Here is a 26,439-nt window from a genome sequence, read left to right on the forward strand (position 1 = left end):
TGGTTGGTCAGTGCCCTGGGCACTCGTTACCCCCAGTGCTGCTCACCTGCTCTGCACAGCTGTGGCCCATTGGGGATGATGATCCCAATTAGCACAGCCTGTGTACCTGCAGATTGGCTGTGCACAAACGCCCAGTGCTGGGGTTTCCCTTGGAGTGTGGAGCTGGCGTTTTAACTGGCTGTACCTCTGTAAGTGAATGAAAGCTCACTACAGCAGCAATGGTTTAGCAAAGTGCATGGAAGTGCTCAAATTTTCTCATTTTTTTAATCTATCACATACATATAAATGATTTATAAAGAATATTTTCTCCTGCAGTTCTCTTTAACTTATAATTTAATTTCATTAATTGACTTAACAAAATATCTGCTTCAGATATGGGGAAGCCAGGGAAGAGATCAGAAGCTAGAGGATCTGCAGTCTTCACTACACATGGCAGCATTATTTTCGGGAAGATTTCACATTCTTTAATAGTTTTTCCATAAAGTTCAATCTTGCTACAGTTAAGTTATAAATTGATACTTGCCAGAGTCACAGTTGCTGCATATCTGAGGTATACAATGATTTGTCGACTTAACAAATCATCAAATACCAGATGTATTATTAGCTTTTAACAATTTTTGTAGCCTTCCCACAATGCTTTCATAATTCTATTCAAAGGAATATAAACAACACTGTCTAATGACTAGTGTTAAAGAGGCCATGGAACTTGCTCTGGTAGATTTTCTTGGCCATGTTAAAGAAATGTTCAGGTTCAGAGGTGAACAGGAGTCATTCCTACCTTTATTATTTAAATGTATTCTCATAGGCATTGTCTGCCAGCTTATTTACACAACAGCTTTTCCTGATTCATGTTTTGCCTCCGTGGATTGCTGGAGCCCTTGCTTTGAGCAACTTAGAAGATACAATGGATGTGATTGTCTTAGGTGATGAGATCCTGAGAGGAAATGTCCGAGTCCTTCAGGTTCCTCCTTGCACCGAACTCCAGCAATACTTTATTTAATCATTTTCTAATTGAATATATGCAGCATTTGTTCCCTTTCAAGAGGAGGGAGGATGTCAGCTAATTATATGCTTCATACCAGGATGGGAGTGATTAGGTAATTATATATCTCCAATAGCAGAATCTTCTAGAGGTGCTGTTTCTTGTGGGGGGACTTCATCTGTTTTCCCTTTCTTTTCAGAGGTTTTGCTCAGTAGAAATATATCCCTGGGCTTTTCTTTACCAGGATATTGCCATTGGAAAGTTGTATTCTACAGATATCAAGGAGAAATTAAACACAAACAGAAACACTAGGGAAGTATTATAGCAGGAGATCACATATGATGATAAAGCAGTAGAACTTTTGCATACATAGTACAAAGCACATCCTACACTAATGCAAACACCAAGCACAGCAATTTCCATTATCCTTCAGGCATATTCATTACAGATTTTTTTTTTTTTGGCCCTAGAATTAACTTGGAGAGTAAAAAAAATCAGAGGTTTTAAGTCGATTTCATTTATTGAGATTAAAGCAGAAAGATTAAATGAACAGCAAACAGTGCCAAAAGTTTGGATATCAACGCTGTCATTCTTGCAAACTTTTCCAGACCTATAAATCTTCATTTTGCTTAAAGTTTTTTTTTTTGTTTGGTTTTTTTTTTTTTTTTTTTTAACAGTGACGATGAAAGGCAGCAGCACTTTATGGATATTATAAGTGGTGCAAAATGATTGGTAGCCTTGGGAATTCTCCCTGCTTGGAACGACATTTAAAATCTATGAAATTTAATTAAAAATACATATATCATAATTGCTGTGCCTAGCTCTCTTCAGGGCTCTGCTATCCCATCTAAACCATCCCATTTTCCACTTTTCCTGCACAATGGCTCTGAGCTGGCTGGCATGAACTGTTATGACTCCATCAACAGTAGTGGGTGCAATGTCAGAGCTTTTTTTCCCTCTGCTAAACCAAGGCACAAGCAATTTAGCACCATACACGTGGGAGTTCATAATCCCTGACACAGGACACTGTAACCATTAAGCCACTGACCAGAAGTCCCATCAGAGATGCTCAGCTTGTATAATCCTGAAGATGGCTGAAGCTTTAAGGCTTTAAACCATTTTCCTAGCAGGCCAGAAAGCTCTCTTGAAGCATATTTGAAGATGATATATTTTTTCATCTGGTACTTATGCAGCTCACATTCCCTGCCCAGGGTGGGTAGGGGGTGTGGGGTGTGGAACTAGATGATGTTTAAGGTCCCTTTCAACCCAAAACATTCCATGGTTCTGTTCTAGAACCCTACAAATAAAAATGTTTGCAGAAAATGTTTGTGGTTTTCCACAAGTCTGTATCTCCCTGATGAGGATGAGCTTGTTTTGGAGAAAGCAGGTGATGCACAGTAGAGAGTGTGATGTTGAGCAGCACTGACAAAACAGAGCTGAATACCTTGCTTGGATTTTGGTTTCCACTCCATAAATCTCACATCTTCCCTTGTTCTCCACCCAGACAGCATCCTAGTGACAGCAAATGTCATCCCTTTTAGTTTGCTGTGAAATCTCCTGCTCTTGTCAGAACCACTGATAATCCTCACGAATGGAACAAGCCCATGACTGCAAAAGAAATGGAAATATCAGGTTGATATCCTCTTTTCCACACTGACTGGGTGAGAACTTGGCCATTCCTTGGCATCTGGACGGGATGAGCTCTGCAGCACATCCTTCTCTTTAACTTTCCTCTCTGTAAAACACGAGCCACAATTACTGCCCTCCTCTGTGGTTTGTGTGGAGATCCATTGATGCAGTTACTGTCACTCTCAGAACTTCTTTAAAGCTGAAAGTACATTCTAATTTAGCTCAATTTAAAAAGGTTTCTTTTTTCTTTTAAGTAAGAGAACCTTTACTTTTTGTTTTTAAGCAGCCCTTTCAAATTCATATTTTATGAGTTCCTTTAGCTTAAATTGGCACAGCTATTGTCTCTCTTTCTTAGAGTGTCCTGAAGTAGTAAAGATATTAGTTAAGCATTACAAACTAACTAATTAGGCCTTCAATTATCATTAAAATTGGGGCTTTTTTAACAACTATCTACTGATATGAAAACCTTTTGATCCTATAATAGGGCTTGAAGTATCACAGTGCTCAAAACAAAGATTAGGTTACTCTTACATTAAATGTCTCTATTTATATAGAAACTATTTCTGTCTAAACATTATTCCCCTTCAGAATGAAATTTGAGCTCAGCTACAATCAAAACACTTCCCTGTTTTGTTTTTGTTACATCAGCAAAACCTTAAGAAGTCACCTTTAAGAAGACAATCTGTAGAATACCTTGATATATTTAATATATTTTAAAAGAAGGTTATTTTCTCAAGGAGAAAAGCTCTTGGAGACATCCTTTCTAAACACCTTAACAAGGAGAAAGACTCCTGGTCTTTAAAAAGATTCTGCTGATTGTTTATTGACTTTTTTTTTAATAATAAAATTTAAAAAACCCCAACACCCAACTGGCTGCCTTAATTACAGTGTGCAGCAGCATCTCCTCAAGTTAAAGGTTATTGTCAAAGACTCTCTGCAAGACAATGCTAAACCAAATGGAAAAATATAAAAATACATCCCAGGGTTTATGCAGCAGAGAGCTGGAGGCAACAGGCTTTGTTTTATGGTGAATTTTAAAAAAAGGCATCGTTCTCATTAACACTCATTGTGTCTGAATGGAGCCAGCAATTGCCCCGGGGTCTATATAATTAGCTTTAACACTTGATTTAATAAAAGAACGATACATGAGGATGTGAACTATCATTTTCTGCAGGTCTTGAGTATTCAAAGAGCTCCGCTAGGAAGAAAGACACTTTTGTTCTCTAACTACAATAATAATAACAATAATAATAACACCATTAGCAACGAGGTTGGGTTTAGTAGTAACATTTGTGTCTGTCTGTCAAAAAGCTGGTGGTGAGGATTGAAGAAGCACCAGCAGGGAGGTAGAGAGGCACCTTATCAGTTCTGGGGAGGCATCACAACAAACCCCTGCCCCAAAGATGGGGTTACAGAGCATCTCAAGAGAAGGTTGTCGTTCACAAAGCATGGGGACAACAGGAGGACAAAAGTAGAAAGGGATTAAAAAGACAGAAAAGAGAAGGAGCATTTCCTGCACCCTTCCTCCTTCATATTGCCGTCATGCTATGTGCAAAAAATCTCTTTTAATCCATTGAGAGAGACCCCCAAGAGGCAGCACAGGCATCCAGCTGAGACTCAGATGCCTTTGCCTGCAGCACTAGATGTATTTTTAAGGGCTCTCATCACCCACAGATCTGGTGTGACTCTGCTTAACTTGTGAAATCTGATCACAGCAGAAGGTGATATGACTTTAGGCAGAGCTGTGGCTCTAAGGAAGAGAGAAATTACTGTAGTGCAGTAAATAACAGCACCAGAAGCTCTGTACAACATGACTTTCAGGCTGATTAAAGCTGCCTCAGATGCCCAATTTGTGTGATCTTCTACCAGGCTCGTTAACTGTTCAGAAGCTGGTATTGATGGAGGTTTTAAGACAAAAGAATGTAACTCCTGAACCATGGTGAATGAGTTCACGCAGCAGCTACTTCATCTCCTGTAGCAGCTCCAAACAGTTTGCAGTGATTAAAATAAACATAATTATCCATTCTTATGGAGGAACAAAGGCATTATTTCTGTTCTTATTAATCTCAGCACGGTTCACTATAACATTTTCCTACAAATAGAGATTACCTTTCTTTCCCTCACCACTGATGGCTCCAACTGCACCAATCTACAGTTAACTTCAATGAAGCTACTTTAAGTGTAAAGGAAATTTGGTTATATTTGAGGATTATAAACCTGATGGGTTTCCTGGACAATCTGAGATGAAAGAATCACAGAATGGTGTGGGCTGAAAAGGACAATGAGCAGGAGCATCCTCAATTATCATAGGTTGCTCAGGGCCCCAGCTAACCAAGCCTTGAATATTTCCAGGGACAAGGCCTCCACCACCTCTCTGGGCAACCTCTTTCACCATCCTCATCCTAAAAAACTCTCCCTTACCTCCTCTTGTAGCTTTGTTCCTGGACAAGGCATCAGGATTCCTAAATCCTGCCTGCTGGACACACCAGGTTCCAGGCCTACATGGTTTTTATGACCATGAACCCGACTCCCCTCAGCTGGACCAAAAATGCTCCAAAAATACGAACTAATAAATTCTGTGCAAGCACACATGCCTCATTTTGTTTGTTCTGAGCAGAAGCTCTGAAATGTTACACCTCAGCAGACAAGACGCCCGTGCTCAGGTTTTACATCCATGGGGTGCTTGGAATGATTAAATCAAGGGAAAAATATGCCAGAGGAGGAAATGAGCTTCCTCCCCCACGCTCCCTGGTGCCGTCTCACCTGCTTTTAAGCCTCACCACTGCTCCCCACAAAGCCAAGTCGTGTCTGTGCCTCTTCCCATGTCCCTGATGGACAGCAGCCAGAGGAAAGCCAGGAAGCAGAGCACGAGAGACCGGAATATGCTTGCTCATACTTCCAAGTGATTTTGATGAATAAAACAAGTTGAAAACAGGCAAAAGCCTTCACTTTGGAAAACCTGGTACACGGCAGATGTACAAGCTAATATAGTGAAAAGACTGGAGAATTAAAGCTGGGTGAAGATTAAACTTTTTGTGTTTGAAGACTTCAGGCTCAACACCTGAAAGCCACCCTGACCCAGAGATCTAAAAGGGAGGAACCTGCAAAATTAGCTAAAAAGTGCTGCCTACTCATCTCAGGCCCCCCATTTTTATGTCTGCCTTTTCCTTCTGTAAGTTTTACTTAAAAAAACTGAAGTAACAAAATCAGAAAAGAAAATGCTTCAGTCATTTCAAACTTTGCAGAAAATTAAAATTGGAGCTGACTCTGAGTCTTCTTACCACAGAGGAGCTTCAATTTAGATGAATTGCTGCTCTTTTCATATACATAGCAATGTATAATAAAAAATGTATATGTTATGTATATAATTATATATGTAATTGGTATAAAACACAGCAGTACCCTCATCTTTGCTGGTCCCAAATGCCTCCCCAGAGGAGTTAAAAAAGAAGCAGTCTCTAGTTTGGGGGTACAGATAGAGGGAAGGAAGCCACGCAGAGCTTTGCACGCTGCATTTTGCAGGCAGTGGTGCGGAAGGGAGGATGGATGAGTCCTGTGGAGCGTGCCAGGGACTGCATGGGCTGCTCACAGAGCTAATGGGGAACGTGTTCAGAAACCAGCTTGCGCCACAACAAAGAAATTAATCACAATTTGTTGGCACGAGCCTGAAAACAATTTCTCTGGGTCTGTAATGACTGCAGTTGTTTTGGGCTCCGAGTCTCAACAGCATTTATAGTCATCAAAATACTGTACTATAAACATCATTTCACAGGGCCAAACTTCCATTGGATCTAAGGATTTTGAAAAGAGACTGTATATATAGATGTGTTTTAAATCCAGATTGCAATTTGCCAGCACAATCTCCAATGTCTTGTGGTTATGAAAGTCTGCAAAGCCATTGGAGGAAAATCAGCATAAAAATGGGATGGGGTGAATACTCAAGGTTTTTCCCTGTCACCATGCCTCGGGATTGAGATACAGCACAAGTTTAGCACAGTGCCACAGCTGGGACTAACTCATGGCTACAGCCAAAGCATATTTAATCTCTTAGACATAAACATCTTTTATTTTCCTTAAACCCAGCTTGAGCACAGGACTGGTCCAAGAGCAAAAAAAGGATAGTGGCAAGAAAGCCTGCAATCAGTTTTTCATCTGTCCCTTAGGATGAAAGAGGAATATGTGAGTCATTTTCTTGTACAATGGAGAAGCCTGGATCCCTCTGCATCTGGTTAAAGGCAAGGACTGGCCAAACCGTATTCCGCTGTGATTTGTCACAGATTAAATGCAATCATAAATGTTTCTGGAAGTATTTTTTGATGGGTTTTGAACTCGGCAATAAAACACTGTTCTTTCAGTGGAATTTCAGCCACAGAACTCCTATACTAATGCCTAGTATAAAAGTGATCAATAAGTGATAAATGACTGATGTTCTGGTCCTATACACTGAACAATGGAATGCTGAAGGACAGGGACAGTTGTTCCCGTGGGATTTACTTTATTGTTTTCTGCCTCTTTTCAGACTCATGCTTTGAGTCTTTTTACACTAATGTTTCATAAGCTGCTATTGAAGCAATAAAAACAGAGATAGGGAAAGCATTTGGGAGTTACGCCTGCATTTTCACACGTGATATTGCATTGTTCTTTCTGAGACGCTGCAGTCTGCTGGGAGGAAAGGGACTCGGGCTTGCTTTCTTTCATTTTATTTAACTAATTTTTAAGAGCAATATGGAAATTCTTGCTGTGTGAATTAGCCTTCCTCTTTTAGTCCGCCGTCCACCCACTGCCAGATGAAATAGTAGCAGTGAGCGAAACAGTATTTATTCCATCACGCTCCGTTTGGATTACCTTAAACTAAACCAATACTCACTATACAGCAAACTTCAGCCTGAAGAGTTATTTGGGGATTAAAATGGTTATGGAAAACGAGTTCCTGGAGGGGGAATCCTGCCAAGAAGGTGGAGAAGAAGGTGGAGATGGGCTGAGACAGGCAGGGTCTCTCCACCTGGTCCTGCTCCGAGGATGCTGCGCTGGCTTTATCCACCTCCCCTGCCTGCTCAGCGCCTGCATGAAAGCGCCCTGTAGGAGCCAGCACAGGTCAGGGAAAGCCAGCGCTGCCCCGGGGCCAGCAAACCTGCTGGATGACCTGTGGATGTGCGAGCACGGCATTCCCACGCGCATCCCGCCGCGCTGATGGCTGAGGGAGTGTACCTGGAGACTCCCTGATTAATCTCAGCTAACAGAGGATGAGCTGTGTGTCATCACCTGGCTGAACTTCATGTTTAGAGAGAGATTCAAGCTCTTTGAATAGCCCTCAGCTCGTTCCCAGGGGAGCCGGCATTCCGGGTGGTGCCTGGGAGTTATCCCCACGGAATCCGCTGTGCTCCAGCCCCGGGTGCAGCGCCCACACCGCTGAGCTGCACACAGCCAGCTACCGCTGCTCCTAATTGCACAACAGACCCCATCTGCGAACGTCCCCAGAACGGCCGAAACACACTCCAATAGCCTTATGTAATTTCAAACTAATACATGCCCGGATTGAAATCCTCCTCCCAAGGGAGGGGTCAGGCTGGGCTAGCCCTGCTTTCTGCCCCGAGGCATCGGCAGCGCCCTGATATCCAAACGCAGTCCTCCCACCAGCTGTTCCCAAGCAGGGGACAGCCCAGGCTGCATCAGGAGTAGGATGAAGACATTCTGTCGCTAACTTGCTCTTCAGATCACACCTAACTCTGCGGGGCCTCTTCTGTCAGTCTCAGCAACCTCTTGGGCAGATGAGCAATTCTCAATTTACCTTCTCACAAGGCAAAAATGCTGTGTCCACCCCGAGGACACCTTTCTAGCATGCCCTGCACTGACATCCCCTCCTCTGATGTGCCAAAAATGACACACCCCTGGCGTGTTTTTGAAGGCTTTGATTCCCTGTCTCACCTCCCATTTGCTCCTGAAGGGCAGCTCTCTGGGTAGCCAGCGCTGCCCACGGTGGAGCTGGGCGTTCAGACAAGCATTCCATGCTTCCCCCTGGGATGTGACAAACATACACGTACAGACCAGGCCTCTTTTCCACATCCATCCTCTGTCTGTCCATCTCCACGCTCAGCGCCGCCCCACCCCCTAATAATTAGGATGAGAACAGAGCAGATTTAATTGAGACTGATTTTTCCATATGAGGCACAGTGCCCACAGCCTAGCGGTCCTGCCAGAGTGGGAAAACTGGAAGAGCCAAGGAATACGTTGACCATGGTGTTACCTCAGTTGTGGAAACCTGTTTTGTTCCTGAAGGAGTAGATTAGGAGTGTGGGGAATATCAAGTTTAAAGCAGCTCAACACTACTTGGCAACTTCTAGTCACTGTCCATGTGATCTGTGAAAATCCCAGAGTTAAATGAAAACAGATTGAAAAGGCAAACACAGTCATTATTTCTGCAGGGAAAGTGCTTTATCGTGGGGATACGGCTTGGCAAACTGGGAGCTTAGGAAACACAGGAAGGAGTACATCTGCTGCAGTAATTTTCCCTTTCACCTGGCTCCTGCTGTGCTGCACAGTGGCACTGCTGAGCAGTGCTATGAAAATACGCTCCTGCACCTGTGCTCCCCTTTGTGCCCACTGGTAATCTGGAAAACACTCATTTCTGAGAGTGTGCATTCCCTATTAGCAGCATCTGATGGCTTTGGCTAAGAGCTGGAGGGGTGGTGAATCAGTATTCAAGTTTGTTCATGTTGTTAATAAGGGAAGAATAACTCTGATGTTCTTGGGATCGTCTTGTCTCCATGCAAAAAGATCAACCAACTTCCCTACATGGATCTGGGGCACAGAAATGTTCCTTCTAGTTTGTTGCAAAACAGGTTTTCAGCAGATGCAAGGAAATCCTTATGCTTCAAATAGTATCTTCACTTTCTGCATTGTATAATGCTCCTATGAACTGCTCCACATTTATTCCAGACCAAATTCTTTTGGACATATAGATCTTCACATACATCTTCTGGCATAAATGTACTCATGGCTTAAAACTTGTCTTGACTAGCTGATTGTCTAGTGGTCTTACCCTTAAAGAACAAATATTATTTATAAATTACAGTGCACTTTTTCATTCTCAGCCACTTGTTCCTGGTTTAGTTAGCACTGATTGACACAGAAAATATTAACGACAGAAACATTGTCTCTGGGTTGGGAAATCCCAGGACCGCAAACAGCTAGAGAACATTCAGAGGAAATAAATCACTGAAAATTTACCCTGTTGTTGTACTTTTCTATTCACATCTGATATTGGTCATTGCTAATGACATTGCAGGGCTGGATGAATTTCTGGTGTGTCCTGAAATGGCTGTTCTTAAATCCATCATCCCATCCTGGCAAAGAGAAAAGACTTACCCTTTTTAGAAAATAGGCTGCATGTATATGAGCCAGCAGTGCGAGCCAAAAAGCACTTCAGTATCAATTTAGGCACAGATTTTGCTACCTTTCCTCAGGTGAAGGGAACCACACTCTTCAAATACTTCTATGTAACTGCTGAAGTCTCGACCCCATGTAAATAAGAACGTCCCTGAATAATTCTGCTCATTAATTTCACATGTTAGAAAAAGTAATTAGCAAAAGCATTTCAAAACCAACTCCATCCAGTGCTCTTGTGGGAAATCTCAGCACAAGCAGAGTGAATTAACCACGGTGTTACCAAGGCCAACATTGCAACAGAGTCGGAGCAAATGCGCTTCTGCCTCGCTCTGGGTCTGCAGTGAACAGCTCTGGCAGCCAAATGAGGACTCTTAATTATGCACCCTCTAATCATCTCAAGATTTGCTTTAGCAGTGGAGTTTTTAGACGTGGCAAAGAATGAGCTGCATTCTGAAGACTTCAGAGATGGCGTGAACCTTTCCTCCCTGCTTTCTTCTCATGCAACTAAACCTTGTACATCACCCATCCAGGTGCTTTTGCTCCTGCTCCTGTAGGGAGAAGTTCAGCTGGAAGGGAAAGTATGCAACTTGGTCCTACCCAGCTTCTGAAAAACTTCTCTGCTTTGAGCAGTGTGCCTGTAGAAGGATCTTGTCTCTCCACACCGTGAATACCATCAAATGACAGCCTTCAGAGGCAGGCATCCCCATTAATTCGTCAGCAGGCTGACAGCTAACCAAGGCACAGGGGAGATGTGAAATGTTAGCACAGACAGAAACATTCAGACTGCTTTATCTCCCCTTCAATTCAGAGTGTTACATTAGCAGAAAACTGGCACCAGGACACAAAGGCTTGGATGCATGCTCAGTACTGCCTCTCACAAAGCTCTCACCTGTCAACAAGGTTCCTGGATAAGCCTGGATTTTTTATTTTTTTTTTTAATTTTTTTTTTGAAGCTCTGATTGCAGTAGGAAGAATGAGCACAACTCCAGAGAGAGCTTGGCAGGCTCTCCCCCTGTGCCATGCTGTTCAGCACGGGCCAGACGCAGTGAGGTAGTCCCTGGTCCCCAGCCCGACCATGCAGGAATCTGCTGGCAGGGCAGCCTCCAGAGTGGAGCTGACTCCTCTCCCCAGCTCCAGCAGCCTCCAAAGTGGAGCTGATTCCCCTCCAACAGCCCCAGCAGCCTCCAGAGTGGAGCTGGCTCCTCTCCCCAGCTCCAGCAGCCTCCAGAGTGGGGCTGGCTCCTCTCCCCAGCCCCAGCAGCCTCCAGAGTGGGGCTGGCTCCTCTCCCCAGCTCCAGCAGCCAGCCAGGAGCTGCAGCTGGCAGCACCCAGCTGCACGGACAGCCTCCAGCGAGCTGCACTGCAAATGCACAAAAAGCACCTAAAAAAAGCAACAGGAAAAAAAAAAAGCAGCAGGAGATGAGTTAATGCCAGACAACAGGCAGCAGAATTGCCTAGTGCTGGGAGAGGCCCAGGGGCTTTTCCCGACGTTGTTTTGAGCCTGCTCAGTGACTGACAGAGCAAATGCATCCTCATCTCAGTACTTCTGAGTTTTCTGTGAAGTGCTTTGGGATTTACTGGCAGATAGTAACACCTTTTGTGAGAGCAGTATGAAAAAACAGCAACAGAACTATCACACTGTTATTAAAGCTGGAGCAAGACTGGAATGTGTTGCTCTTGGGGAAAACACAATGGTGAACTGGATAGCCAGCATAATGGAAAATTACAGAATAAATCATAATAAAGTTCCACTCTGTCTTTGTCATTTATGGATAAAGTTTGGAGTTTTTAATTCTCTCTATGAGATTGCCTAATGTTCACCAAGACATAACAAACACACAATAGCTCTGCTCACAGCCTTAACTCTAAGAGGAGAGAATTGTATTACTTATAATATTTAAAAAAAAAATTCCCTAGTAGATGCAGGCTTAAAAGTTGCTACATTAAAAAGTTACTGGGGAAATTAAAAAACCAAAACCAACAACCAGACCCCAAAGCCTTATTCTTTCCCTACAACGAGCAAATTACATTTTAATTCTGCACGTCAATCTGTTTATATTACCTACATACACATTTGGAGACTTCTTTATCAAAATTATTTGCCTACTAGATTTCTCAGTCCCATGCTCTGTTTCTGTGACTCTTTATAGCTCAAGATGATTAGGATTTAGATCAAGGCTAAACTCTCATTGCTGTCTCTCCAAGGGCCTCCAACTGAAAGGTTTTAGTCTGCTGTGCCAACCAATCTCAGCTTTCTTGTGGAAAATACATGTAATACACAAGCCAAATTGTAGCAGGGATCTCACAGAAGAGGTGAAGCATTATTTAATGTGACTGTGCATATTCCATAGAATAAGAGATTTAAAACAGGTGTTGAATAATTTTATTTAAATATTATTACAGTGCTCATCTGAAGAAAATGTCTGTCTCTGGGACATAAGAGAACTTATTTGAAAATTAATTCAGTGAAAATTCTTTGCTTCAATGAAAAATAGACACTGAATTAACGCATCTCATACTTTGTTATTTCAGACTGAGAACTTAACAAAAGAGGGTCAATAATCGCTGTGAAAAACAACAAAAATCCACAGAAACAAGTCAGCAGATAATGACAATTTTGCCATTCACCTAATCTTAGGAATCAGTTGAGCCATATGTACCCGCTGCTGGGATCTGTGTGAACCAGAATATCATCTGGGGGGTAAACCTGAAGCATCATTTGCAGAAGGCACAGCCAAACTCCTCCTGCACACTCAAAAACCCTCTGCAGAGAAATCACAGTGGCTCTACGACCTGAAGAAGCGAGACAAGATCACAGAGCCAAAGGGTATTATTGCAAGGACCAGAAAACTTCTCTCCCCTACCTTTTCTAATAACACATTCAAGAAAAATGAGAAGCCACTCAAAGTAAGAGAGATTTGCTTACACTGAAAATACTGCAGAGAAACACCCATCAAGGCAGTAATTAACAAAAACCCATTTGGACTTGTTAAGAACTTACAGCAACTGAAATAGTTAATTTACTGGCCCTTGTGGTATTTACAGGGTATCATGGTCACTTTAAACAGAAGGACATGCAGCAAATCTCCTGCATATGCTCAAAGCCACAGGAATTAATGCCAGGGTCTGAGGTTGCCTAGCCTGGGCTGCTTACTGGACACACACATCATGCTCCATTTAGTACTACATGAAAGTGAATCAAGTTTAATAACCTTTTCCTGAAATGTCCCAGGAAATGAGGTAGAAAAATTAAAACAGTTAGATGTCAGCTGAAAAGCAAATATATTTATTATGCACTTTAATATACACAGGGATTTTCGCTTAATATAATACAAGGAATAAAATAAAAATTTTACAATGTGAAATTCATTCAATGTACATTAAAGGCTATTTACAACCCACTCCAGGAAAAAACAGTCTATCTGCAAACCAAGTTAACTGAGGAGTTCAGATGGGGAATATTAAGCATAACAGACATTTGCATAGCAGAGTAACTGAGGAGGGAAAACACCTTTTTAAAGAAATGGTAATGTTTTCAATACTGATCACAGAGAAGACAAAAATGCCTCAGTTGTGCCTCTGTATCTCTTAATGCATTTCTCCCCAGAAGAGTTTTTCCACATGCACCCAGTATTGATATCCATGTCCACAAAACAGTCTTTTTCCCCAGCACTCCCATCAAGAATTTTGGATGTCTTGTGGAGATGACCTTGGAAGGACCAGCGAAATGGGATGAAGAGAAACAGGATTCCTGTTTCATTCAGGTTTTTTGGGTGGTGAGAACTGCTGCCCTGGCAGAAGGAGCTGTGCTGAGTCACAGCTGCACCTCTCTGCTCACCTCCACTCCATCTACTGATGGGAAAGGGCAGGGCAGAGGGAACAATGGGGGAACAGCAACTTTGCTTGGCACACAAACCCCTCACAAATGGTGATGCTAAAAATCACACGCAACAGCAATGTGCAATTACACAGACCATCTGAGAAAATAAATGATTTAAAGCAATTCCTGCCCCGTTCCAAAGGGATATTCAAATGTGGCAGAACTGTCATTCTGAAAACATTTTTGACAGGTCTACTTTCTGCTGATTTCGAGAGAGGGTTTCCCCAGTGACTGTTTCAAATGTAAATACTATTCACACAAAACCCACCAGACTATCTGTAAGTTGTGGCCCCTTGTGAAATTGGCCATATTTTTACGTCCTCTGTCCACAAGGTGCAACTAATAACAACACAATAAAATTAAATAAATATAATCCCAATGACAGTCAAGGTCAGTAGAAAAAATGTTGGCATTTAGGGATCCCTTTCCACAGAAGAAAACATACATCTAATCACTACGGAAAGTCGTATTCTTGCACAGTATTGCAAATGTACTACACTTGAGGTTTGGAACAAGTCTGCTGAGAACATTTTGGTACTTTCTCTTTTCTAAACCACTAACCCTCTTAAGGCCATTCTGTCAGACTCCTGTTATGTTTATTTTATAATTGTCCCACAGGGACAAGAAATTCAATACATGAAACATTCAGAATAATCCATATTGCCGTGTGTCAGCTTCTACCATCTAATTTTACTATATGCTGAATGCCTGACTATAAAATATTCTTTTTTTACATTTAGGAAAGAGCAAATAAGAATGGAGGTGCAAGATTAAAAAAAAAAAAAAATATTCTGATGACAGTTGATCATAATAACCAGACATGGAGCCCTTCAGTGCCTCAGAAGATGCACTACATCTACATCCAGAGGCCGTTCATCAAAGTTTAAGGATCTAATTAATCATCTATGAAAAATAACCTCAGCTCTCCATCATCTTATTTCTGGAATGATCAGAATTAGAGTATGAAAAAGATGAAACCCAAGCCTTTAGAAGAAACACTTGCATACAAAAATAGGCTTATTTTCTAAAGAGCAAGGCTGTGTAATGGTGAATAGTAGAATACAGCTTGCATTTGTAGGAGGAAAGAACCCACTTGTTTAATTTTATCACTTGCAGAACTGTGCAAGTAAGATGTGCACATTCAAAGGGAAAACTCACACTGCTCACTTTCACAACAACGCCCTTGACTTTGCTCTCTTTCACACAAGTAAAATACTTCTGCTGTGAGAGCAGGAAACCAGCTTTCCACTCCCCATGGATAGGCTCTCCCAGCTGCTGAGTCACCGTGCTCCAGGTACAGAGACACGCTGGCTCTACCTAATCCCCATGAAGCAGCAACCACATTCATACAAGTTTGTGCTTTAAGGAGTTATTGTCTCAGGACAGGGCTAACTCAGCCACCTCTGCACTCCCCAGGCAACGCTGTCGCTGTGCTTTTCCACTGCACTCCCGCTGGGTATTCTCTCAGCCTCGCTCACAAAGGGTCTGTATTTTCCATGGTTTGCTTTACTGACATTCCCAAAAATAGTCCTTTACCTTGGAAAAGAGAAAGAGCTGTTTCTAATGTATAGAGATATACAAGAAAGCAGGATCAGACCTTTTAGCACCTCAGACATGCCCATATTAGTTACCTCATCACCGTAGCAATAACAGAGCCTATTGAAGACCAAGTGTCCAAAATTTGCCTATTGCTTTCAGTGGTCCCAGTCTGCCATCCAGATTTAGTGCTGTAGTACCAGAGAGTAGATTTTTGCCTCTTAAAAATCCCAAAGACACTGCAGGTGGCTGCAGTCCGACGTCTTTGCCACCACTGAACAGCAATTACACAGACAGAACACACAAGTACAGTATTTATAAAATACTGTTACAAGACTTGTAATTCTGGAGGGAACCTTTTGAAGTACACGGGGAACTGACAATACATGACAACGATGCAAATGTGACAAACTCGTTGCTTATTTTCTTTAGCCACAGAAAAATAAATACAAAAAGCACTGCCTTTTCCATAACACAGTTCACTGTGGCACATGCACCTCTACCAAGCGATCTGGAATAGAAAATCAGAATTCCTGGTTCTTACCATTTTCAGCTGTGGTCAGGGAAATACAGCATATATCTTTCTGCAATTAAAAAAAGTGCTCATTCTGTGTATTAAATACAAAGTACACAAAATAAAATTTCGAAGCACAGAGGGTTATACTGAGAAGGCAGCCTGAAAATGTAGGCACGTTACAGTAATTAAGGTAACTGAACTGTAGGAATCACATTCTTGAATTTCTAGGTGGACTAAACAAGCACTGTTTGCTTTCATCCCAGCCAGCTGATAAATCGTCGGGAGCAGAAGCGCTTCTGGTTCACAGCATCACGGAATTGGCCTGGAAGTATAAAACAAAAACACAGAGCTTTGAAATAGTCTGTACCACAAACAGCATTGTCAGAAATGAAGCTGTATCATCCCTAACTGAAGTCAAAAGCACACAGCAACAACCTGAAGAGGAAAAGTGTTTCCTGCCCAACCCCAGTCCTGTGATTGTTTCCCTGGGCTCTCTGCCATCCCAAACACCTACAACAGGGGGAATATATGCTGGGAAGCAGCAGCCAGGGAAGGAAAGCCATTCCTGTGGTGCTCCCGTGGAGTATTTCTGATGTGATTCCTCACAGGTGACTCATTTATCCACCAGTCAGGGAAATTACCCTTTTTTCTGCTTGAGATTTGGCAAAAGAGGAGGTAAATTACTGCCTGTGGTAAGCAATTCATAATCCACAGAGAATTGTTCTAAACTCCCATCTTTAGAATGATGCTCAGGGAAGTGTTAAGAGAAAAGCAAAAGGAATCATTTATTTATCCACGCCTCATTTTTTAGCCATTTGCAAAACCAAAAACTTAACTCGGAGAAACCCTGAATTTTCAGTAACGCGCCATTTGTTCCAGACAAAGCAAAGCAAAATTTGAGTATTATATGTGGAATGTTCAGATTTCCTTATATGCTGTTTATATTTTAAAATCAAGGAAGATGGAAAAATTCACCAAAACCAGTCTTTTGATGACAGGTCAGGTCAGATGAACACATTCTACATCAGAACCATGCAATGGATTTACAATAAAGCGTAACATGAAAGCAAGCGATGAGCATCAGGTGCAGGCACGTAAGAGTTAGGAAATACAATCCTTAATTACACGTTTTAAAGTTTTACAGAAGCATGAAAAAATGACAAATAAATTCTAATCCTGTTTGGGCATGATGTACTACTGTGGGAATCTGAAGTCATTGTAACTTTTATGAAAATTTAAGCATGTTGCTCTCCCAGCTGATGATTCCTCTCTATGCCTGTTCCTGCTGCCCTGCCCCACAGCTCATCTGACCCTTTGGTAAAATTTGCATTTTACAAATGTGCAGGCTCTAGTGCAGATGTTTCTGAAACACTGTATTGTTTCAAACATTTTAAGTGAACCAAAATGCCAGCCCAACAGGATCCTGACAATTTTCTATAGCTTTGTAATTCTCCAGGGACCCCAGCAGTGTCTACAGGTATATTCCATTAAAATCAACTGCCAGGACATTTTGGGAAAACGCCTATTTATGTTTTTTGACAGCTGAAAACCTTCCATGTGTGGATTCTGCACCCCCTTCAACTGTCCTAGAAACACGCTGTCTCTGGTGACCTGCAGCAGAACTGAGTCAGAACTGGCAAGAACATTTTTGTTCTAAGGAGCAGCAGCCTGAGCTGTCCAAAATGCTGCATTCACACACACAAAAATGTCTTCAAAAATAAGTGAACGAGCGATAAGAGGTGGGCCCACCTCTTATTCTGCTTCTCTGAAATTCCAATAGAAAACATCTTAACAGATTCCAAACACCCTAAAAAAACATCCACATCAACAGGAAGAGGGAGAAAAATAGAAGTATTTTAGCTGACTCACTGACAATTCATGTCTGAAAAAGAGACTTATAATTACTTTTTCAGCCTAAAATTCAGTATTGGAGAGGAGGTGAGATATCGAAATGACCTCCACTGATTAAGAACAACAGAATGGTCAGAAAATTGGTACCAAAAAATAGGTTATAATCTTGCACCAAGAAAAGCCACCACTTTTATAAGAAGATTACCTTTACAGTAATAGAAATAGAAAATCAAAGCTTTAGAATATTATTTTATACTTATTATAATATATTATAATAATACTTATAATATAATTATACTTATAATATACTTATACATCCTTGAAATCCACATTCAGAAAAGTGGTTGCCTATAACTTTTAGGAACCTTCAGAAACTTTCTGAAGAACATTTTCATTGTATCTGAAAATATAATGAACTGAAATTCTCATCTCTCCTTACATTTGAAAATCAAATTCCAAATCAAAGTCACCTGAAACTCACTTATCAAAGACAGTGGGGTACAATTTGAGCAACTGAATTCAACACACAACACAACAGTGATCCAATTCCTCTATGGCTGGTGCTTTTAAATGACAGCGAAGGAAATACTTGACAGGTTAAGATTTTAGCATCCATCATGTAAGCAATTATGATGGTAAATGATAATAAAATGCAATTTTAGCACATTTTAAATGAAATGCAGGCATTTGGCTCCTTTGTGACTGGGTAAGTTACCTTTTACAATGGTGTTTCCTTCTTGTAGTTGAAGCTTGGGTCGCTACCTTCAATCTGAAGTTTTAAGGCTTGCTTAAGGCTGAGTTCTGTCTCTGCGGGGGGATAGCCTTCCAACACATCCTGATGCCCTCTGTCCTGCACTGTTCGTGGAACAGAAACCCTGCCGAGGAAAACCTGATTGCTCTGAAGATGGTAATTTGGATTTGTCATAATGCCATTTCTCTTCTTCTGCTCCCCACTCTGTTGGTGAATCAGGAACTGCTGCTGAGATCGACCAACTTCTTGCTGAGCTGGAGGGACCAAAATTTTGCACTGTGGCTCTGGTGGCATTGATTTCAGTGGCATGCTTGTGCCAGATTTGGCAATAGGTACTCGTTTATCAAACTGAGTCATTTCATACTCTAGCACTTTGGGTTGGGAGGAACTACTCTGCTTTATTTTTTTTCCAGCTGACCCAGACTTGCTGGAGTTGTCTGTTTTGCCCCCTTTGTTCGCTTTAGTTGATTTCAAGCTAGGTTTCACTTGGCTCCATTCAAACTCGCTACTGGGTGAATTATGATTTTGACTCAGGGAATGAGTTGTGGAAGAAGGGGAAACAATGGACTGCCTGCTTCTGCTGCGTGGCAGGGAATGCTGCTGGATTTGCTCCGTGAATGACAGGCTATGGAAACTATCGATGGGCACCGTCTGAGCGGTGGCTGTCGAGGACGTGGTGCGGAGAGAAGAATTTTTGGAGCTTTTCAGGGAATTATTTGATAAAGATGACTTTTGACGGTCAACCGTAGAATCGGGAGACTCCGAAGGAGAGCTGAAGGCGTGTGCAGGCCCATTGGATAGTCCCCGCATTCCAGGCTGCATGTCTCCTCCAGTACTCCCTGAACTATTGGACTTCATGGTTAAGGACTGCATTTTAGAGGAGACTGATTGCAAGGGCTTCTGCTCCATTGTGTGGACTGGAGAGGGAGTACAACCATTCAGAGTCGATGCACCATATTTTTCCAGTAATTTGATAATCTGGGAGTGTCCATTTTTGGCTGCAACCCGCATAGCAGTGCGCCCAAATTGGTCAGCGTGATTGGGATCAGCACCATGCTCCAGTAATATCTGGACAACGTCAATGTGCCCCTCTTGGGCTGCAATGCAGAGTCCAGTAGCACCTTGATTACAAGTGTGGTCAACCAGAGCACCATGCTCGATGAGAAGCTGCACGACCTTCACGTGGCCTTGCCATGCAGCAGACTGCAAAGCGGATCTCTTCTCGTTATCTGCAGCGTTCACATCAGCGTGGTACGTTATCAGCACCTGCACCATCTCCAAATGGCCCTGCCAGCAGGAAACATGGAGTGCTGTTCTTCCTTCAGCATCGCTTGCTTCGACATTTGCACCATTTTCTAAAAAATACTCAGCCATTGTAAGCTGGTTTTCTAATGCCAGGATATAAAGTGTCGGCCGGCCATCAGCATCCTTGTAGTTCACATCTGCTCCATGGCTGAGCAGTAGCTCAACTATATCTCTGTGACCTTCTAAGGCAGCAACCCGGAGAGCATTTCTCCCATCGTAGCCTCTCTGATCAATGTTGGATTTATTTTCCAGTAACATCTGCACACAATCATAGTGACCTTCCTGCGCAGCTAATATGAAAGGTATCCGTCCATCATTATCAATTTCGTTTGTTCTAGCACCTTGTTCTATAAGAGCTTCACAGATCAACCTGTGACCTTCAAAAGCTGCCATGTGCAAAGGCGTCCAGCCTGCATCGTCTCTGTGATTTTCATCTAGCCCCCTGTCCAGCAGAGTCCGTACTACCTCAACATTGCCCTGCGCAGATGCTATGCTCAGGACCGTTCTACCTTCACTGTCAATGCTGTCAACAGCTGCACCCCAAAACAAGAGAGTATTCACCACTGAGGCGTGGCCCATGGAGGCTGCTGCCAGAAGCGGTGTCCGGCCGTTGTTGTCCGTGTGATCCACATCAGCTCCTCCTTCCAGGAGCAGATCAACCACATCCACGTGCCCTTCGTAGGCGGCCACCAGCAGTGGAGTCATGCCATCCTTGTCACAGTGGTCGACTTCAGCACCGCGGTCGATGAGGAGGCTGACCACCGAGGCGTGGCCCTTACTGGCGGGCACGCAGAGCGCAGCCACAGACAGCGCCGTCCTCCCGTCCACGTCCTCGTGGTTCACCTCCGCACCGTGGTCCAGCAGGTGCTCCACGATCTCTTTGTGCCCCATGTAGGCAGCCGCGATCAGAGCCGTCCTGCCCTCGTTGTCAGCTTTATTAACTTCAGCCCCGTGCTGGAGCAGATTCAGCACGATATCTTCATGCCCTCCCCAGGCCGCCGCTCTCAGCGCTGTGCGGCTGTCGGCGTCGGCGCAGTCCACTTTGACCCCGGCGTACAGCAGCGCGGACACCACCTCCGTGTGGCCTCCCCACGCCGCCGAGCGCAGCGCCGTCCAGCCGTCGTGGTCCGTGTGGTTGACGTTGGCCCCGCAGCCGATGAGGCAGTTGACCACCTTGGTGTGGCCCTGCCGAGAAGCCAAGGTCAGCGCTGTTTGCCCGTGGCCGTCTTCGATCTCCAGATCCGCTCCCCTCGACACCAGCAGGTTGACCACGTCGAGGTTGCCGCTGTAGGCCGCGTTGGCCAGCAGGGTTCTCCCATTGGAATCGCACTGGTTTACGGACGCCCCGTTGTCCAGCAAGGTGCGGATGGAGTCCTCCCTCTCCAGGGCCTGCCGGACGATGCAAGACGTGCGGTCGTCTTCGCTGTTGACGTGGGCACCAGCCTTCACCAGCAGCTGTAACACCTCTTGCTCTTTAGGAATTAAGGTTGACAGGGAGTCTTTGACAGGTGTGCCATTCCATATCATCCACAAAGCCAGCTCTGAAGTCTCCAACTGTAAATTAGAATTAATGAGATGCAATGCAAACTCTTGAGCTTCTAACGGCGTTAAATCCTTTGCCCGGCAGGTGTAACTCATCGCAAGCATTCTGTGTCCCTCTGCGGCGTTACACAGGTATTTCTGTGTACAGTGCTTTACATCCAGCAACCACTCCGCAAAACTGTAATGGAACAAGATTTTTGTATTTCCAAGGCCATCGATAAGGACTTTGGACAGGACATCCAATTTGCGCTGGAAGTCTTCCATCGTCAGCGTCATGTTTTTGGTCCACACCGCGTGATACAATTCTGTGGTGGTCAAGGGCCTGCAGGCTGCAAGAATTACATTAAGGATGGGCTGGACCTTTGCAAACTGTTTTCTCACAAAAAGTCTCTGACAGAGCCAAAGGTAGAGGCCGTTTAATGTTCCTGGAATATCACGGATCTCCCGTAACATGATAAAATTCTCCACAACTCCATCTAGGACACGTTCCAGATACAAAAAGCAGCCGCTGCTTTTGATGTGAAGCTGATTCAGCATTTCTGCCGTTTCTTTTGTGAGGTGTTGTCTCAGGGCTTCTTCCTGGTCCAAACGATGCAGAATATATTGCTGCACATCTTTCACAATGTAAGCTTTTCGGAGGTCGTCCAGACTTATTTTTCGAAAACCTGTTGAGAGGAGACAAAGTTGTAATTATTTCTGATCCAGTTCTGCCTAACTCAGTGTTGAAAGAAGAGTAAATAAAAGCCAAGACATTTTTGGGTGGGGAACACCCACAAGAAAATATTTTCCCCTCTAAACACAGTGAATATAAATTAATTATAATAGCAGAAAACTTTGATAATTAGATACACTGTTATCATAATCTATTATAAGAAAAAAATAGGTGCTATTAACAAAAATAATATTGAAAATCACTCTGAATTAGGCATTGTGCATCTGCTTTGGACAACACTAAACACCTAAGCAAAACCATCAAAACTGCAACCGAAATAAGATTATTAAGTATTATTATATTATTAAAGGAACAATCCCTTCTCCAGTGTGGTTAACAATGGAATTCTAAGTAATTTTCAGCTATTTAGATTAAGACAATTATTTTGTTCATTTAATTACAGAAGAGGGTATTCACACCTGCTGCATATGCATGATTAAATGTATATAAATCACTAACTTGACCATCACAGCTTCTTTTAAGAGCTTTTATGATACAGGAGAGACACTCAAAAATAGTTTTAAACATCTTCAGACCTCTGCACACTGAAATGATCTACTTTTTGCAAGTGAGGACTGAGTTCTAGATAACCACCCTGGTTCTCTGGTCGGTGACTCATTGTATAAAGACATAGGTTCTCTTGTAGTCATATCTCTGTTTTTCCAGCCTGTTTACTCTTTAGAGGCAAAAGGGACATGATTTCACACACACAGACTGTGTCTGTCCCCTCCCCACTCAAGGAAAGGGACACCATTCCCAGCAGCACGTGCAGGGAAGTTCCCTGCGCCGCCTCAGCAGCGGGAAGACTCTCAGGAATGGGGCTGAACCAAGGCACAGCCGTGTGCATACACGGCTGCCCCTGCCATTTCAAACATTTGCTCTGGTAGGGCCAAGGTAAGCACTTGATGAGGACCTGCCCTCCCTGATTAATGACACACCGCGTCGTTTGAACGCTGTTACGGGAAACCACAGCGGTCACGGAGGCAGCAGCTTCAGTGACTGCGTTTTGGGACAGAACTGCACCTCACTTCTCCAGAACTGCACCTCACTTCTCCAGGGACAGCTTGTGATCCCTTCCTTACAGCCAGCTCAGCTAGTCAGACACAAAACCAACTCTGCTCTTCAAACCAAAGCTAAGTTACTAAACTCTAAATTATACTGACGGAAAAGCAACCATAGATCGATGCGCTCAATTAAATTCCGGCCCCATCTCCATGCAAAAAAAAAAAAAAAAAAAAATTAAGTGAGCATGTTGCTTCTAGATCTATGTTTTTATTGTATCTAAACACTGTGGATCAAACTGCTCAGTCTGTGAGGTTGTGCTGACAGCAAATTCAGGCTGGTAACAGAGCTGTGGTTTTTGCTCCCCAGTGGCTTCAGCAGAGGTTCTGAACATCCCGTTAAGGTCACTCTGTTAATTGTTTAGTCTACATCAGCACTGTACAAACACCACAGATGAGAACAGAGAGGCCAACTATGGAAGTGTTACTAAAATATTTCTGCTTGCCTTAGTAATTATGGAAGCACTACAAACAGGACTGAACCAATAGAATACCTAAAACAAAATCATGCTTCTCCACAAAATGAAATCACTGGAGAGGACACTTTTGCACAGTCAGTTCAGAGAATAAGACTACACAAGGAAGATTGACTACTTGAAGATTTTTTAATCAAAAAGCCAGGAACAAGAAAATAATCTTTCTCCATTTGGCTCTAAAAGGAAACACAGAAACAGCTTTATCCACCGTAACGTGCCACAAATTCAAGTAATGTCCTTACCTGACCTGTAGGATGGCATAATTCATTGCTTTACTATGTATTTTATTAAAATATTCTGTATGTAACGTTGTGAAGCCTTAATTCTTGCACATAACCCAAATAAAAAACTTTGCTGAGTAAGAGCAGACAGTGTCCTGTGATTCTGCAGATCCCAAGCTCCGACTCAAGGCTGTTTCTAGGTCAGGATCATTCAGAAGACACAGAAGTGAAAAAATAACACCAAAGGCAGGGCATTGCTTGGTGCATGGACCCAAGTGACATACATCCAAGGAGCTGTAATTAGGGACAAGTGTCCCTTTGCCTGGCTCGTGTGAACAGAGGGAACAGCTCTGTGTTTTGCTCAATCTGGAGCAAACACAACCACCCTACTCACTCACCTTCCTCTGAACTGCCCTGCACAGATCTGTCCCCGTCTCTTGGCTGAACAAGAACAGGCAGGGTGCTCTGCAAAATCATTCTCTATGTCTTTAGACCTAAGTGACCGTGCTCACAAAATCCCCAACGTCTCACATTAATCCCATGCCCACATCCTGCCTTCCAATATATACCTGCAAACGTAAGCTATTTTTATTTTTACATGGTATAAGTGTTTTTCCAGTAGTGGATTTTGTTTCCCTGCGATGAGAAAAGCCCCGATGGACTGGCACAACAGCAATCCTGAGATTTCAGCTGATGTTCAGTGTTGCCTGACTAATGATTACACTTCACCTCCCCTGACTCTCAGCCTTCCCAGGAAAATGTGCAGTGACAACTGTTTAAGTGCCTCTGTCTCAGTCTCTGTATCTCTGCTTCAAAAACAAAAGACTCTGCCTCGGCTTGCAAGCATTCTTTGAAAAACAGTTTTCATTTTGCTTCCCAAAATGGGTGGGAAAGTGAACAAAAAAACCCCTAAGCCCTCCAAATAAAAAACTAAAAGAGGAAGGGTTTGTGTGTTTGGCTTTTTTTTCTCCCCTTTAAATGATGTATCAGTGCCCAGAGAAGCTGTGGATGCTCCATTCCTGGAAGTGTTCCAGGCCAGGTTGGATGGGGCTCTGAATAACCTGGGAGAGTGGAAGGGGGTTGGAATGAGATGGTCTTTAAGGTCTCTTCCAACACAAAACATTCTAAGATGCTCTAATTACTTTGTTCCATACTAGAGCTAAAAATATTACCCTGATCTGTTCTTACCTGAGATACACCAAATATCTAAGCACTTCAGACAGGTAAATAAACTTCAGAAGGCTTCAGAGCAGTTTTAAACTATTTGATTTGCTACATGTTTATGGAAGCCAAAACCTGCTTTTTTCCCCCTTTTCTGCAGTATTACCATACATCCTTTGTTAATGAGATCCTATATATTGTGACTGAAAGAAAGCTTGGAGAGCAAGAAGCACACTACACCCCATACAGACCTTCCCACATCCCAGGGATGAAACACCCTTTAAGGGCTGGGATTAACAAACTGCCATTGTAGCAGACTTTTGGGCATGGAACAGGATGTTAATTTTAACCTCTGCATCAGGCCATACTATAATAAGCAAATAATTCAAAAGAGGCCTTATAGATAGAACTGAATTTTTTTAAGTCTGAATTTTTTGTTGCTAGCTGGAAGAAGGAAAACAAAGCTATGTTATTTTCCCCCAAATATCTGCCTAAATGAAGCCATTTTACATTTCCAAACAAAGCTCCTGCAAACTTGCTTTGCAACCCTGCCCCATACAATAAGTCACTTTCATGGATAAGAAGTACCAAAATATTAGGAGAAAGCTCATTTTGTTTCAGATGCATTCCCATGAACTACTTAAGCTCAGCAGAACAGAAGTTACAGTAGACAGAACTTGCAGTCCCACGACCCTGCTTCTTGCATTGTTAAAATTTTTCTTAGAACACATCACTTTCAACCCAATGGGAGCTCCAATATGGATTCTGATTTATTACATTTCTGGCAGTTCAGTAAACAAATCTGTTCCAAATGTATTCCTTGGCAAGACCTAGGTCATTCAAAAGGGGAAAAAAAACTATCTTGGTTATAAATACTTTTATAGCATGTCAACCTTTTCATACTTTAATAGTAAAAAAGCTATTAACTAGCAAGTTTCAATACTTAGAAATATCCTTCCACTTTCCTATCTTTAAATGGATTTACATAAGCACATAACAGAAGTTTAAAATGCATTTTAATGTGTTTAACTGAATTGTAAGCTTTAGAGAAATCCAAGTTGTCACAAACATGGCAGTAATTTGGCATTAATAATTTATGCTGCTGATCTAAACACGTATTGAATTAGGTACTTCTGTAGACATTTATGCACACCTGCTCAAAAAGAATAACTTATCCAGCAGAGTAAAGGGCACCTGGAGACTCAAGCAGCACACTTAGCTTTTAGTGCATTTGCAGTATATTGTGCATTACAAATTTCTCTGCCTCTTCTGCAGGTGCCATGAGACACTGAGGCTGAAATCTGCTGCTCTCACTGGTCCGTGTCACTGCACAGAAGTTTATTTAATTAGATCTACAGGTAATAGTCCATTTAAAACAATTTAGTCTTCCCTCTTTAATTACAAAGCAATTAAACTCCAAGTTCACACA

General features: G+C 42.7%; 1 protein-coding gene across 3 annotated transcripts in view; it reads right to left on the bottom strand.

The window, feature by feature from the left end:
- Positions 1-13,262: 13,262 nt before the first annotated feature.
- Positions 13,263-26,439, bottom strand: part of ANKRD50 (ankyrin repeat domain containing 50) — a 39,981-nt gene continuing 26,804 nt past the window's right edge. For all 3 annotated transcript variants that reach the window (XM_064416441.1, XM_064416439.1, XM_064416440.1), the window contains exons 4-5: positions 18,497-22,044; positions 13,263-16,252 (exon numbers count right to left, since the gene is read on the bottom strand). In XM_064416441.1, the coding sequence (XP_064272511.1) occupies positions 18,500-22,044 (3,545 nt within the window). In that variant the 3' untranslated portion in view covers positions 13,263-16,252; positions 18,497-18,499. The remainder of the gene's footprint in view (positions 16,253-18,496; positions 22,045-26,439) is intronic.

This window comes from Passer domesticus, chromosome 4 (genome assembly GCF_036417665.1).
Source record: "Passer domesticus isolate bPasDom1 chromosome 4, bPasDom1.hap1, whole genome shotgun sequence".
NCBI lineage: Eukaryota > Metazoa > Chordata > Aves > Passeriformes > Passeridae > Passer > Passer domesticus.